This window comes from Equus caballus, unplaced genomic scaffold (assembly GCF_041296265.1).
Source record: "Equus caballus isolate H_3958 breed thoroughbred unplaced genomic scaffold, TB-T2T haplotype2-0000490, whole genome shotgun sequence".
In the NCBI taxonomy this organism is placed as follows: Eukaryota; Metazoa; Chordata; class Mammalia; order Perissodactyla; family Equidae; genus Equus; species Equus caballus.
In genome coordinates, this window is record NW_027221894.1 from 27,934 (window position 1) to 43,987 (window position 16,054).

Sequence of the window (16,054 nt, forward strand, 5' to 3'; positions counted from 1 at the left end):
GGGTCCTGGGTCACAGGGAGCAGGAGGGTGTCGGGAACGGGGCCCAGCTGGAGCCTGGACGGCTGCACCACAAGTGTTCCCCTGGAGAGGAGACGAGCAGGGAGAGGACTTCGGAGCTGGGGACAAGTTCCCAGCAGGATTCCAGGCCAGGGAAAGGGTGAGCATGGAGCCCCAGGGGGACACTGAGGAGGGGAGGTCCTGCCTGCCCAAAGTCCCTGCACAAATGACCTTCCCCTGGCCTTGTCCTCTCCACACGCACGGTTTGATCTCCTTACGTGTTTTCCCCACTTAGAGCTGATGCGTTTCCAGTGGCTGAACTAGAAAACTACAAGTTCCCAACATGGGGTCCAGAGACACGTCCACAAGAGACGCAGGAAATGTTTCCTCTCCCTCCAGAGTGTGGATGGGCAGCCCCACCCCTGGGGCACAGATTGGGCCTGGCAAGTGGTGGCTTTAGGGCCCCCCACATTTCCGTGGTGGATGCTCGGCCTGAGAAAACACCTCGTCCTCCCATCTCAGGGGTCTGAGGGGCTGTCTCTGCTCCTGGCCCAGCTTCACGATGCTGACACGGACCTGTCCTCTGAGGAGGGGCACTTGGGGGTCTCCTTCAGCAGCCAGGGAGGGGCTGCACCTTCCCCCCTCTCCCACACACAATAATCGGATGACTGCAAAATGTCTTACTCCAGTGAGGAATCTGAGAGTCTGGACAGCGTTTAAATTAGCAAAGAATGTGAAAGAACCACCACTCCCAGGCTCTAAGAGAAACAGGACTTTAATACAACAGTCTGCAAATCTGGCATGAACTATTTACAAGCAGTGATTCTCACCCCTACAGAGATGGAAATTGGCCTCAGGAAGGGGTGGCAGGCGGTGGGGCCCTTGCACCCTGAGTGCCCCAGCTGGCTTCCCAGTGCTAAGGAAGAGGACATACGACCACGGGACACTCACTCCCTCCTCAGCTTCATGATGGCCGTGCTCTCTGGGCCTGGAGAGATTTGCTGGCCAACTACGAAGGGGGCTCCAGAAGGAAGGACAGGATGTAGCTACAGGACAGAGTGGCACCTGTGAGCCTCCCACAATCCACAGCCCAGGTGTCCCTCCCAGCATCTGCCCAGCAGCTGGAGTCCAGGTGCCCTAGCCATAGCCATGGGACAAGTCAGGGCTGACAAGGGAGCCATGGACTCAGGCTCTCCGGACTGGCCAGAAGGGAGAGTCCACCTGTTCCTCCCCATCTCCTGGCTGGCCTCACCTCTCATCCTCACTGAGCTGCTCCATGTCCCAGAACCAGGACCTGAATAGCTCCTGGGGCTCTAGGTTGTAATTCTCTGCAGCCTCCTGGAGCTGAACAATCTCAATCATCACGCTGTGTTCCTGGGACCAGAGAAAGGAGACGATGCCGACAGAGCCTGCTGGGGATGCTGCAGGGTCTTCAGGGGGTGAGGAGTGGGGCAGGGGACTTGTCCTGGGTCCTTGCTCGCATGGGACCCTCCTTCCCTCCAATTCCATGCAGGTCCTACCTGTTCTCAGAGATGGGTATAAGCCCCTCCTGCACAAAGTTTCGCTTGATGCCCACCGCAGCCCCCACCCCCCTACTGGATGGGTCTCCTGATTCTCTGTCATCCAACACTCTCAATAAATGTAAGACACAGGGGGTGGAGCCCATGAGAGTTCTGCCCAGGGGTGTCTCTGGTTTCAACACCCCTCTCCTCCCTGACATGGAAGGCCACAGCTGCTCACCTTTTTCTTTTTCTCGTGGTTGATCTCATTGCCCTGGAAGGCAGACAGCAAAAGTCCATCAGAACGAGCCCCCTAGCTATGACAAGCCCCCGGGTGCACCCCTTCTCATGGTGCCCAGCTCCAGGTCCAGGAGGGGGCTGGGCATGACAGAAAACAGGACTTGGACCCAGGCCAGGCTCTGGGCTCCAGAGAAGGGGGGATATGGGGGCCGACACTCAAGGACCCTGTAGCCCAAGCCTCTCTGATGACAGACAGGGAGGCTGAGTCCTCAGGCAGGAAGGGACAGCTCCAGCAATGTGCTGCCTGACTTGGAGGCCGACTTCTCTCTCGCCTCCAACAAAACCCATGCGGCTCTGCAGGCGGGCAGCTCTGCTGCTTCGCCAGCCTGGGGACCCGGGACCGGCTCCACGTGGAACCTTCGTTCCCTCATGCCTAAGAGGGGCACACTGTCCCAGCCCACAGGGGAGCCTGGGAGGCTGTCATGACAGGAAGTTACCACATTCTGACCACTCAGGTCTTGGTGCTGTGACTGTGTCTTCCCAAGTCCCAAGCTGGTCACCCCCTTCTGGCACCCAGGCTCACTCACATTTACATAATCCTCCATGGCAGTGTCGAGCATGATCAGGTCAGTTAGCATGCTGCCCAGGAAGGGGACGATGCCCTGTGCCATTGGGATTAGATGGGATGAGCCCCTGGTCTCAGGTGTCCCCATGACCCTCCCCTGAAAACTCCTCATGCTCAGCCTCCTGGCCCAGCCCGGGGTCCCCACACGGAGCAGCCTCAAATCCTTTATAGCCGGACCTCAATCCCCACCCCTCACCCTCCAAGAACACCAGACTCCTCCTGGTCACCTCCCAGGGCCTGCTTTTGGCTGGTCACAGGGCCTTTAATCCTTGGCCCCTCCACTCTCCCGACCCACCCTGCTGCAGCTCCCCAGGCCCTCCTCCTGGTCACTTCTAAGGGCGGGTGTCAGGCTCTGCGGCAACAGGAGGAGGGCTGCAGGAGGAAGGCCCCCTCTCTGGATTGGAGCCCCCAGCTGGGAGGGCAGAGTCCCCTCCTCTGACCTTGGAGCCCCTCCCCACAGGCGCACTCACCTTCTGCTGCTGCCTCTTCCGGCCTCTCTGCAGGGTCCTCAGCAGGGTGGCAAACTTGGAGGGCTGCTTCTGCCAGGACTGAGGACAGGGTCAAGGAGGCCATCCTCCCCTCACCCCACTTCTCCTCAGCCCCTCTGACCTCAGCCCTGGACGTCTGAACCAAGTCAGCTGGTACCCATGCTACTCCATCCTCCAGAACACTCTGATTCTAGAACAATCCTAGCTCCAACACTCTCGCTGTGTGACCTTGGGCCGAACGCCTGTCCTCCTTGAGTCAGCCTCCTCGTCTGGAAAGTGTGACAACTCCCCCTACCTCGCAGGGGCTCCTGAGGACTCAGCGTCAGTCTACATGGTTCTGGCTCTCACCCCAACCAGCGTGAAAGGGTGGGGCGGGGCTGAGAGGACACTTCGGTTTCTCTTTCATGTGAAGCCTATGAGGTCCACTCAGGAAAGATCCACTGAGCACCACCAGTTTCCTGGACACTTCCCATAAGCCACCTGGGCACCAGTTACTGCTGACTAGGACCCAGGTGAGTGTTCCTGACAGGGACAGACTAGCAGGGACCGTGGTAGGGCCAGTGGGGAGTCACACATGCACAAACATCTGTCATGCTCCAGCCATTCAGACTCAAGGCTGGGCAGCCCATTTGTCCACCTGGCCTGGGGGAATGCCTGGCAGTGCCCATCCCGAGGGCAGGCAGGGAGCCCTCCTCGTGGAGAAGTGGTGAAGACAGAAGGAGCAGTGGGGGCCTGGCTTCCTAAAGACACACTGAGCTGGTTCAGGGAAGAAACATACGCCCGTCCAACCCATCCATGCAACAGCCTGGAAGAATCTAAGTGCTGACAGCGTGGACCAAAATGGAAGGCAGCCCCTGCTCAACCGGCCAGCTCGGCATCCCCTCCGGGATCAGCCCAGACACCCCCACTTCCTGCCATGACCGGGGCTTCCCACCCCACAAACACCTCCCCCACCTGCCCATGGACCAAACATACCCCATCTTCCTGTTCATCCAGGGAAGACTGGAATTGTACACAGAAACTCCAAGTGAGAAATGACCGTCCACATCCTGCCCCGTCCCCCTTCCCCACACCCCGCCTCTCCCTCCACATGCCAGCCTCCACTCTACCTTGATGAGCAGCTCCCAGCTAAGGGAGTTGTCCTCATCACAGAGCTTTTTAAATTTTCGGCAGCTCTTCCTGAGGGGGGAAAGGAGGAAGGAGAAACTCAGGAACAATGGGGCAGGGGTCATAAGTGCAAGTCCCTTCTCGATGAGAATCTGGAAAATCCAAACTGCCCGAATGAGGATTTTCGTGGGGGTCCTCTGAGCACTGACGTCACCATGGGACTGCAGAGGGGGCTCTCATGTTGGTCACCTGGGGCTGCCACTGCCCTTTCTGTGCAGCAGCAGTATTTTGACCAGTTTGGTTTCCGACTGGGCACAGAGTTCTGTTGCTGTATGGCAAATACTTGAAAATCTCCACTTTGGTTCAACCTACTATGTGACAGCCAGGGAACCTGATTCCTGAAGCAGAACTGGGGGCCTAAGTTGCCAGTGAGGATCAGGGACACTGCACACCCAGCCAGGCCCTGTGCCCAGGGCTTACTGCCACCCAGGAAGCTCCAGCCGATGAGAGGGCAATGGCAGACACGTGGGAGCTCCCTCCTCCCCCTGGTCCTCCTGCGGAGAGGCCTCCCCACCTGGACACTTTCCCCCAGGTCTTCTTCAGTCTGTGTATGGGCACGCTCTGCAGAGCCGAGAGGACTGCGTGCAGGGAGGAGATGTTCCTCAAGGCTCGGCACTCCTGAGGAGGGAGAGGAGGAGCTGGGAGGGGGAGCAGGAGCCCTGTCTGCTCTGGCTTCAGTCCCCCTCCCTTCCACTCTTCCCTCCTGAGTGGGACAGATGACCAGGGTGCCAGGGTGGGCACAGGTGGACCAAAGAGTAACACTTCCGGGAGGAGGAATTTCGCTCAAAGTAGGAAGGAGCCAGGGAGGAAGTGAGCATCCCACCACTGGGACATGCGAGTCAAGGTCAGTGTGCCCTTGACAGGAAGGACCTAGCGACTGTGCAGGGGCTTAGAGTGCAGCCTTCAGTCCTGAGAGCTGATCAAGGAGAAGGGGCAGTTCCACGGCTCTGGAGAGGGTCTCCCCCCGCATACCCTGGCCACCTCGATCCACCGCTCCAGAACCTTGGCCCTGCCCCGGGCCGTCACGTTTGGGTCCCCAAGGCAGGACGTCATGACGCACTTTACTACTCTGTTGAACTGCACCACTGTGGCCCAGACGGTGGGTGCCACGTTCTCATGTCCGGGCCGGTTTCTTTTGCCCCAGGTGGAGCCCAGACACTCAGAGGGCTCGACGTTCTTGAACACTTCCTGGGGAGGAGGGGGAGTGTCACTAAGCCCTGCCACAGCCCAGCTGAGTGTCCAAGCAGGAGTCACCGGTCTAAGGAGGGGCTCAGGAAGCTGAGGATGTGTTCTCAGCGTGGTGGGAGCCCCTCGCTTTCATTGTTCTTCCACTGAGAGCACCCAGCACAGGAGGACCCGGGACTCCAGACTGGTGGGGAAAGGACAGGAGCATTTACACACAGCCCACCCCCACAAACTGCAAGCTCCAGAGGGCTGCTCCGCTTGGCTCCTCCCAAGGGGGCAGCTCCCTGCATCCTGAGCATCCTTGGTCCCAGGCCCCATTCCGCTGCACATTCCCCTGTGCCAGCTACACCCACGGGCTTTGGCAGGTTGTCTCCCTTTTAGTGAAGTACACGACTGGTGCATCACAAATGCTGAGGCTGCTGAGCATCCCGAGCAGATGGCTGGGCCGCCTGAGTTCCTGGCTGCACACAGTGAGTTCTCCTCCCCGACCTCTCGGGCCAGGCCCCACCAAGCTTCCTCTGTGTTCTACTTCACTCCATGTGCTCAGCCCCTCTGTCCAGCAGGTCCTCTTGGTCCCCATCTCTACAGTGTGAGGGTGGAACACGAAGGCTGGGGAGTTGCCCAGATCCCATGGTTGGGAAGTGGTGGAGCTGGGATTGGGACCCAGGTCACAGGAGCCGCCACAGGGAAAAGCAGGTCTGGGCCAGCTGATGGCATAGGGGTGGCCTGCCCCACCCCGCCCTGAGAGCCCGGGTGCTCACCACGTCAATGGCCGTCAGCTGTTCTGCCACGTCCCTTGGGGAGAAGGCCATGAGGCTAGGCTTCCCATCGGGCTGCTTCTTCCCGGTCACTCGACAGGGGTGGGAAGCCTCTGGAACCGGAGCTGATTCTGCGGCTGTTACTGGAGCCTGAGGTGGAAATCCCAGCAGACCCCTTGGTCCCATTGAGTCCAGTTCAGGACCTGGCACTTGGGCTGGGGCTGCTGATGGCACTCGCTCGGGGTCTGGAGCAGCTGAGGGCGCTGCTGCCGGTTCCAGCGCTAGAAGTGATGGCAGAAATAGAACTGGAGTTCCGTCCAGCTCCAGATGTGGCCCCTTTTCTGCCTCTGCACCTGGCAGAAGTGCTGGAGCTGGGGCAGGAGCTGGAGAAAGAGAAAGGGTCAGCTACATAAGTTGCTTTCCATGTGCCTTTCCCCAAACAGGAAAGATCCCACTGTCTTTAAATGAATCCCCAGTTGTGACCCACCCACTGGGGTAGTCTTCCAAGCCTACGGTCTCCCTTACCCTCTGTCTCCAACTCAGTGGCCTGGAAAAGGTCCACCTGGATGAGAAGAGGGGTGGCCTGGTGCTTCAGGACTGAGCCAGGCAAGAGGTCCTGGAGATACGCCAACGTCAGGTTGATCCTGGAGTGGCGCAGCATCTGCCACATATCCTGGGAGTTCTCCTGAGGCCGGGGGCCCCAGATGGGAGAGAGGGCACTGGGGAGAGGCATGTGTGAAGAGAGTCACAGGCCTGGCCTGCTGTTCCACACTGTGTTCCCACAGCACCTTCTCTGTGCCTGAGCCCCAGAGGGTGGACCAGCCACTCCAATCCCTGGGTGGCTGTCCTTGCACTGGAAGGCCTGGTCATCAGCCAATCTAACAGAGAGCCTGTGTGAGTCTGGTCTTCCACCTGACACTCTTTTCCCAAAGGGCCTGGACATAGCCTGCCCCATCCTCCACGCTCGAGCATCAGGACTGAGGTTGGAGGCAGATTTGTGACCAGGCTGCTCACCACCTACTGTTCTGGGCCCCAGTGGCGGTGCTTAGGAGAGGTGCATGTGCAGAGGGCAGGGAGAGGGAGAGGGAACTGTGGAAGCGAGGAGTCTCTCAGTGGCCGACTCAGCCCAGCCTCTCCTCTGCTTCCCATGGCGGGACTGGCACCCCATGAACAGGTCTCTTTGATTCATTTCCTCCTGTAGGGAAGACCGCAGACCTCAGGCCTCCCACAGAAACCCCAAGAGGTGTGAGATCCAGGGTCTGCCAGTCCATCCATAGCCACAGTCCCCATGGTCTCCTAGCCCCTTCTGTGGACACAGGAGGCCCTCCCTCTGGACCCAACACCACTCATGGTCTTAGTTGGTCCTTGAAGTCTGTCATCGTGGTCTGACTAGGAGAGGATGCGTCCATATCTAGAGGAGGCCAAGAGGGTGTGACATCTAACGTCCTCTGGGCATCAATACTCATGATGCCCAGAAGTGAGCTTCTAGCTCTCAGGCTAGAATTGAGCCCCAGGGATAGTGTCTGCTTCCTTCATTGGACATCCTTAGTGTGTAGGAAAGGGTATGAATGTAGTACGAGCTTAACATATAGTATTGAATGAATGAACCCCATCCAGAGCCTTCCCAGAATTCTGAGTGGGCCTGCGCCTCCTCTGCTGCCCACAGAGACCACTGCTCTGGCCGCACCGAAGACAAGGACCAGGATCAGCTAGATGGACTCGCTAAATTGTCTTGCCAATAGGAAAACAGTTTGCTTTCATGTACTTTTCCACACTCAGGAAGGCCACAGGCCAGCGAGGGGAGAGGCAGGGAGTCTCCTCACTGGGGACGGAAGCTGTAAGCGTGAGGACACGCAGCATGAGCAGCAGCCCCTTCTGTGGAGTCCGGCACCAGGCAAGCGTCTGCCGTGCTTTCTCCCATGATTTCCTTCAGTGACCCTGTGAGGTTCATCCTCTTACCACCCCACTATTCGGATGAGCAAGGTGACGCTCAGAGAGTTGTGGGGACGTTCCCAAGGCACACGTTTATTAGGTGGGAGACTCCTGCTGTGCTGTGGAGGGGTGGGCACTCACCTCTGGAGCAGCTGGTCCAGGACCTGTGGGGTCGGGTAGAAGGCCTGGTACACACACGGGAAGGTGGTGACGGAGATGGATATGCCGTGGAAAGATGGTTGCAGGCAGCCTACCACCTTCTGCACTGCGCCTGCCTTGAGGGTCAGCATCGTGCGGGCCTCAGCCATGGACAGGGTGGGTTCCTTCGCATACCACGTGGAGAAGGAGGGACACAGAGTCAGTGGAGTCACCATGAACCACCAGGGGCATCAGGGTCTGGAGCTCAGACCAGAACCTCCCAGCACCTCAGGAAGTTGTGCAAGAGGGACGAGAGTCCGCCTTGAAAATGGTTTTGGACTTAAAAGTACAATTTGATTTTTAGGGGAATGACAAACACTCAGTACCTTCAAGGCATTCTGTGACCTGAGGAACAATTGTACCTCTGTGCATTAAGAGCCTGAGGTAAGAGCACTATCCCAGGGAGTCACCAATGAACATCCCCACCACAGACAGGAGCAAAGAGATGATTAGTGACCTTCCGCCAATCTGCGGTTCTATGTCATGGCAGACCTGGAAAACTTAGAGTCTATTCGGACACGCTTAAAATGTGCCCTGCAGTGTTGGCTCAAATGGCAACAGAATTGGGTCATGTCAAGGTCCAACAGCATCGAAAGGCTGAATCACTGTGCAAAATGTCCTCCTCTGTGGAATATGATGAAGTCACTTAAGGCCTCAGCTCCTGACCTGAGCGGCCTACAATGAGTTGCCGTGTTCTGTGCAATGACAAGTAGCAGAGAAATGTATAGGATCCTGTAATCCCACCGCCATCCTCTTTATGTGTAAATCAGCCCAGCAAGTGTGATGATTCGTGAGGCTTGGAGCAGGTCTGCATGGACAGTGGCCTGAGTGCTACACAGCATCACAGCCGGGTAGTTACATCAGTCAAAACAGGAGCAAAATGCTCAGGTCCTCATGGCCTCGTGAAAAGTGATAAGAACATTAAACATTTCCTCTATGATTCCAAGAAACGTGAAGAGTGTCTTTCCACCCTACCCCACAGCTGGCTCGGGAGGAGAGGAGGCCCAGACTCCTTCAGGAGCAAGGCCGTAGGACACTCCGTTGGGAAAGCCCTGTGAGGGCCCCAGGGGTGTGCTCAGATTCAGACCTGGGTTCCAGGCCCACGCTGAACATCTTGGGGGGGTGGGGGTAAAGACCTTCTGCTCCTGCTCTCACCTCAGACCGGCACAGGATGCTGCTGGTGGCCTGCTGCTCCTGCCCCTTGACTAGGGAGGGAGAGAAGTCGAACCCAACACATAACTCTTCAAACATCTCCTGAGTGGAGTTCTGGAAAGACAATGCCCGGCAGACGGGCCAGGAGGCATCAGGAGCCTGCTGGACATCGCCATAGGGGGACACCCCCATGAGAATTTCTGTTCCCTAGTTCAGGCACACAGGGACATCTGCACAGACATCTGACCAGGGAGGGAACTAGATGAAACTTCTAAGGCTCGGGATTAACACAAGGGCAGAGGAGCTTGATCCCCAGCACCCACCTGCTCAGCTTGCCAGCCTGGGGTATGAATATCACAGACTCACCAGTTTTACAGCACGTAACAAACTGCTCTGATTCGAAGTGTTTTGTGAGATGACAAGGTGCAGAGAAATGTATAGAATCCTGTAATCCACGCCCATGCTCTTTGTGTGTAATCAGCCTAGCAAGTGTGATGATTTGTGAGGCTTGGAGCAGGTCTGCAAGGACAGTGGCGCTGAGTGCTACAGCTTCCCAGCCGGGAAGTTACATCAATCAAAACAGGAGCAAAATGCTAAGGTCCTCATGGCCTCGTGAGAAGTGACAACAACAGTAAACCTTTCCTCTACGATTCCAAGAAACATGTGGAGAGTGTCTTTCCACCCGAGCCCTCAGCTGGCTGGGGAGGAGAGGAGGCCCAGACTCCTTTGGGAGTAAGGCCGTAGGACACTCAGTGGGAAAGCCCTGTGAGGGCACCAGGGGTGTGCTCAGATTCGGACCTGGGTTCCAGGCCCAACCTGAACATCTTGGGGTGGTGGGCGGGGAGACCCTCTGCTCCTGCTCTCACCTCAGACCGGCACAGGATGCTGCTGGCGGCCTGCTGCTCCTGCCCCTTGACTAGGGAGGGAGAGAAGTCGAACCCATCATGTAGCTCTTCAAAGATCTCCTGCGTGGAGTTCTGGAAAGACAGTGCCCGGCAGATGGGCCAGGAGGCATCAGGGGCCTGCCTGCACATCGCCACAGGGGGACACCCCCATGAGGAATTCTGTTCCCTAATTCAGGCACAGAGGGACGTCTGCACAGACATCTGACCAGGGAGGGAACTAGATGAAACTTCTACGGCTCAGGATTAACACAAGGGCAGAGCAGCTTGATCCCAGCACCCAGCTGCTCAGGCTGCCAGCCAAGCCCCGGGGTATCAATATGACAGACTCACCTGGCTGACAGCACATAACACTCTCCTCCTGCCCAGGAAGGACCCACTCCTCACCTGCTGCCTTCCCGCACAGCGCCCACGCGTACACACACACACCGACACTCACACACAAACCCTCACACAAGGTGCAAGGGCTATGGGGCTGCTCAGGTGGGATCCGAGTTGTGTCCTGCCCTACAGTGGGCTGCCCTGGGCTGCCCCACATTACCTTTGGGTACCTCCTGCCAAATTGGCCATGAGGCTTGATCCGATGTCCACAACAACACAACAGTCTCACACTCTGGGCTTTCCTGAGCCTAGAGCCTCTGAAAACTGGTACACAACAAGTAAACATGTTGTACTCTGAAGTTTCTCCAGTCAAATGAACTGGCTAGGGGTCTGTCTCTAGAATTAACTGCCTGGTTACCAGAGTTCTAAATCTGTTGGGGTCTATCGCCAAGGAAGTGAGGTCACTTTTTCAAGATTCCATTACCTGGGCTGCTTCCTGTACTCGGACCTACCCAAACCACCCCCATGTCTTCTTCTTAACTCTACATGAGGAGCTTTCACAGCCCCAGCCACAGCTCCCTGGGAATGTGATGAGGGTCCCAGCTTTGAGGAGGCAGAGCAGAATTCAGACCTCCTTTATCTTACCAGTTCTCTGTCCTGGAAAACTCATTGTGCCTCTCAGGGCCTCCCCAGTCTCCAAACCTTCACAAGGGGAATCCGCCTAGAATCTACTTGCTAGGGACATCATCAGGTGTATATGAAATAATATCCATACCACCTGTGAGGTGGTGTCAAGTGCAAGTAATGCACAAAGAGATGGAAGAATTACGAGAAGGGATGTAGCATGAACACCACTCAAACCAGGCCTGGGTTCAGCAATGCGCTATTGCAACAGGCACTTCCTCTCTTGGCCTCATTTCAATGTCAGCACAAGGAGAGGGTTGATGAATGAAATCCAGACACTGTCATCCTCTGGATTCAAACCTCTCCATTGTTTCCTCTTCTGTTTAGAAAGAGACCCAAGAGCCTCATCTTGATCTGTGAGGTGGGCAGCCTTCACCGTGGCTCCCAGAGATCCCCACCCGTGGTACACACATCCCTCACAGATTCCTGTGTGACCACTGAGTGCTTAGTGACTGGCTCTCGCCAACAGAACACAGCCAATGTGGACGAGTGTCATGTCTAAATTTTAAACACAGAAAGTCTCTCACTTCTTTCTTATTCCCTCTCTTAAGTTCCGTCTCTCTCTCTTTCCCGTGTCTCTCTCTCTCTCCTGTCCCTGAGCTGTGGAATCAAGCACACACGTTTTGAGCTGCCATACACAGAGGCCCACATGGGAGAGAACCGAGGCAGCGCCCAGGCCAACAGACAGAAAGGAACCCATGCTCTGAGTCCAAAGTGCACCTCGACTCCTTTGAGTGAACCTGAGAGGAAATCCTCTGCCAGTCGAGCATCACTTGAGGCCGCGGCCGCGGCCTTGAGGCGTCTCGAGCAGAAGAACCAAGCTAATCTATGTCTGATTCCTCAACCACAAAAATTGTGAGATATGAGGCATTTGCCGTTTACAGATGCAAGGCACTGGAACCGTGATTTCAGGCCCCAGGATCTGGCCCTGCCCTCCTCCGCCTCCTCTCTCCCCCCAGGCTCCCTCCAGCCACACTGGCCACCTTTCTCACATCCTCTGGCCAAACCCCCTTCTGCCCATGAGCGTCTACAGCAGGGGTGCCTTCTCCCTGACACGCCGCTCCCAGACTTGTGCAGGGCTGGCTCCCTCTTGTCATTCTGGTCCCAGGAAATGTCGCCCCAGTGAGGCCTTTCAGACCCCTACCCGGTGACCCCCGGCCCTCCCTCACAGGCCCCTGAATGTCCCCTCACCGCTGGCTCTTTCCCCTCTCATGTCTTTGCTTTCATGCTTTTGTCCTTGTCCCCTCCAGAGTGTGAGCTCCTGACCGGCAGGGACCACTCAGTCACTGTCAGCCCTGCACTTACACCCACCTGAGCACCTGGCACAGGGTGAGTGCTCGGTGCACAGTCGCTGAGTGAAGAATTGTGAAACTCGTGTCCCCTCCTCCTGCTCTTCACCAAGTCAGACTGTGGAGAGGAGCGCTAGTACCAGGAGGAGTGAGTTCTCTCTGAGGCGGGGCACAGCCGGAAAGGCCTCTGCACGGCTATTCGCTGCTCCAGCAGCTGAGGCAGGCTGAGTGGGCGCCGTGTAAGTTTAAGAAGTCAGCACAGGGACTGGATGCACACAGCCTGCGCAATGACACCACCAGTTCACTTAACATCCGTCACCGAAAACAGAAAAGTAAGTGTTTGCTTGTGATGAGAAGTTTAGCTTCTTGGTTCTTAGCAATTTTGAAATGTACCACACAGCAGTGTTAACTTAGGCAGTGCTGTGTGGCAATTACATCCCAATAGAAGTGACAACAGTGAAAACCCAACCTCATTGGGCACCACTGACGCTGGAGGCTGCCTGCCCCCTGGTGGCCAGCACCAGCACTGCAGCCCTGGCAGAAGCCACCACACAGGAAGTCTCTTTGGGTGTCCTCAAGGCAGAGGCTCCCCACTGTCCCAGGGGTAAAGGAGCAGGACCTGCAGGCTTCCAGGCCGTGGGAGGAACCTCAGGAGCCTCCCTCTCCCTCATCTTTCTGTCCCTCCACTTGGGTGTCCTCTTTTCTCAGGAGGCATCCTAACCTCAGCCAAGGAATGATTCCCCTCTCCTGCCAAGTGAGGACCCGGGAGTCCAACAAGGACTGGTCTTGTCCCTGGACTCTGGCCTTAGTTCACAGTGCTCTGGCATGTTCTTCCTTATCCCAGGTTCTCATCCTCCCAAGCCCCCAAGCCTGTCTCAGTTCCTTAGGATCTCTAGGTTGTGGGAAAGCATTTTCTCAGGTGCTCAGAGCACAGGGCGTCATCGATGGAGAACCAAGGGCCACAGACCCTTCGTGAGCATCATACGGAACCCAGGGACTCACCCGCTGGACGCACTCCACTTGACACAGGAGGACACCAAGGTCTTCTCTCCTCTACCCAATGTCTACACAAGAGGAGAACGGCTCATCAGAGTAGCAGGTGCCCACAGAAGTGGACTCCAGCTCCCCAGTCCTGTGCCCTCCAGGCTGGGTCAGGGATGCCCTTGGAACAGGTACACACCTAGAAACCTCAGGGATTCTTCCTTCCATCTCGGGCCTTCTGGGCATGTAGGCAGGAGGACGGATGCTACTGTTCATGGCAGAGCTGCCTCCAACTGCCTTCTCCTCGGCCTCTTGTCACTTCCCTGGTGTCTGCTCTTTCCTGGGGTCCCTGCATGGTCCACACAGGAGAAATCGGTGTGAGTGTGCCTGTGCATGATTGGATGCGAACAGGAAGATGACCCCCCCATGGACGGGGTGGGCAGGGATCCCCTAGGACCATGAGGTCCCTGTTTCCAAAGAAAACCCGAAGGGAAGGGGTTGAGCCTTGGCCGAGCAAGCCAGAGCCCTGCCGGATTCTCTGGATTTTGACCCCCTCCTGAGGTCTGGGTCAGTCCCTCCAACTTTCTGGGCCTCAGATTCCCAAATGGACAAAGAACACGTTTTGTAAGAGCAAAGTCAAAATGGACCCTCTGCAAATGAAACAAGTTCCATGCTTTGACCTCCCCCCACTGTTTATCCTCCAAGGAGACTTCGAACCTACACGGTGTCTATTACTGGGTAAAATCACCCTCAGCACACAAAACTGATAATGGTTAAAATGGCACACGGTGAACTTTATCAGTGACTAAATATCGATGGAAGAAGAAATACATCCGAATATATTTTGATATGACTGATAAGATTCAGGAAAGTTTACTTGCTAGAAAGAATAACACCTAAACAAAACTTAAAATGTCAGAACCTGTAGTCAGTACATTATGATGTAGATTAAAAGAAATTCAGTCATTTGCATAACAATTAATTGATTCTGAGAAAAAATAGATTCAGTGACAATAACAAAATGGATACACTGGAATTGTTTTATGGTGCTTATTTTATAGCAGTCAAGGAATTAATAATACTATATTGCATTTTGAAAGTTGCTAATAGCGTAAATCTTAGAAGTTCTCATCACAAGAAACACATTTGTAACTCTTGATGATAGACGTCAACCAGACTTCTTATAGTGATCATTTCACAATATACACACATATTGAATCATTCTGATGTAGACCTGAAACTGATATAAAACAAACTTAAATTTAATATTAAAAATGTCTATGTTTTCTCTGAAAAATACATGGTCACAAAAATTTTGCAGAGTTCTGTATAATTCTGATTTCAAGGTTCTCTTAGGCCCAGAATGAAAACATTTGTCTGATCAAAGTTGCCTCAGGTATAAGGGCTGAGACAAACACCAGGGTCAGAATGGAAGAGCACGAATGGAAACACTAAATCATCCTCTGCTCATTTCTTTGTATTTGCACTTTTAACAGAAAATCTATTTTTATTGGCTTAAAACGCACATAACGTGAAACTTACCGTCCTGGCCATTTTTCTGTGCGCACGCCATCAAGCACATTGACTTCCTTACGCGCATCTTCAGTGTGTTGGCCACAGTCGTACGGTGGTGCAGCCATCACCACAGTCCATCTTCAGAACTCTTGTCACCCCACAGAACTGAAGCTCTGTCCCCACTCATCGCTCACTCCCCTTCCCCTGCTCCCGCCCCTGGCCAACAGCATCCGCTGTCCGTCTCTCTGAATCTGACCATTTCAGGAATGCCATATAAGTGGAGTCACACAAGGCCAGTATTTTTGGGACTGGTTGATTTCATTTAGCATAATTTCCTAAAGGTTCATCCATGTTGTCTCATATCTCAGAATATCCTTAGTTTTTAAGGATGAATAACATGCAATTGTATATGTATACATGCCCATGTTGCTTCTCCATTCATCCCTGGATGGATCCTTGGCTTGTTCCACGTTTCAGCGATCATGAACAATGATGCCGTGAACATGGGTGTTCAAATATGTCTTTGAGACCAACTTTTCAGCTCTGAGGTGTATATATCCTGTAGTAGAATTGTTGGGTCATTTAGTGATTCTATTTTTAATTGTTTTAATGAAATGCCATGCTGATTTCCACAGCAGCTATAACATTTTACATTCCAGCCACAGTGTACGTGGGTCCAATATCTCCACACCTTTGCCAGCATGCCTTTCTTCACTGTCTGATTTTTGGGGGTGCCGTCACATGGATGTGAGGTGGTGTCTCATTGAGATTTTGACTTACATTTCCCCAGTGATTAGTCACATTAAGCATCTTTTTAGATGCTTGTTGACCATTTGCGTATCTTCTTGGAGGAAAAGTCTATTCAAGTACTTTGCTCATTTTTGATTTGGGTTGTTTGTTTTTTTGTTGTTGAGTTGAGACGTTCTATGTCTATTCTGGAGATTCAGCCCTTGTCAGATAGATCATTTGCAAATATGGGCTCCCATGCTGCATGGGTTGTGTTTTTACTCTGTTGATGTTGTCTTCAGAGGCAGAAAAGGTTTTAATATTCACGAATTTTGGCGTCTGTACTCTGTTTTTTATTGCCCATGCTTTGAGTGTCATATCCATGAAATCATTGC

The 16,054-nt window shown here is 54.6% G+C and overlaps 1 protein-coding gene across 11 annotated transcripts in view; it reads right to left on the bottom strand.

The window, feature by feature from the left end:
• Positions 1–15,693, bottom strand: part of LOC138922137 (ral guanine nucleotide dissociation stimulator-like) — a 37,730-nt gene extending 22,037 nt beyond the window's left edge. Inside the window, exons 1-17 of one of the 11 annotated variants that reach the window (XM_070258967.1) lie at positions 14,961–15,664; positions 13,618–13,767; positions 13,440–13,501; positions 10,108–10,218; positions 9,245–9,355; positions 8,033–8,214; positions 6,485–6,678; positions 5,963–6,342; positions 4,989–5,204; positions 4,531–4,634; positions 3,959–4,028; positions 3,825–3,851; positions 2,832–2,909; positions 2,324–2,398; positions 1,738–1,770; positions 1,250–1,371; positions 755–1,043 (exon numbers count right to left, since the gene is read on the bottom strand). In XM_070258967.1, the coding sequence (XP_070115068.1) occupies positions 1,007–1,043; positions 1,250–1,371; positions 1,738–1,770; positions 2,324–2,398; positions 2,832–2,909; positions 3,825–3,851; positions 3,959–4,028; positions 4,531–4,634; positions 4,989–5,204; positions 5,963–6,342; positions 6,485–6,678; positions 8,033–8,214; positions 9,245–9,340 (1,614 nt within the window). In that variant the 5' untranslated portion in view covers positions 9,341–9,355; positions 10,108–10,218; positions 13,440–13,501; positions 13,618–13,767; positions 14,961–15,664 and the 3' untranslated portion in view covers positions 755–1,006. Of the gene's footprint in view, positions 1–754; positions 1,044–1,249; positions 1,372–1,737; positions 1,771–2,323; positions 2,399–2,831; positions 2,910–3,824; positions 3,852–3,958; positions 4,029–4,530; positions 4,635–4,988; positions 5,205–5,962; positions 6,343–6,484; positions 6,679–8,032; positions 8,215–9,244; positions 9,356–10,107; positions 10,219–10,684; positions 10,955–12,459; positions 12,718–13,439; positions 13,502–13,617; positions 13,768–14,960 lie in introns of those variants that run through there. The other 10 variants (XM_070258969.1, XM_070258968.1, XM_070258973.1 and 7 more) reach the window with 10 other exon arrangements.
• Between the last annotated feature and the right edge of the window lie 361 nt (positions 15,694–16,054).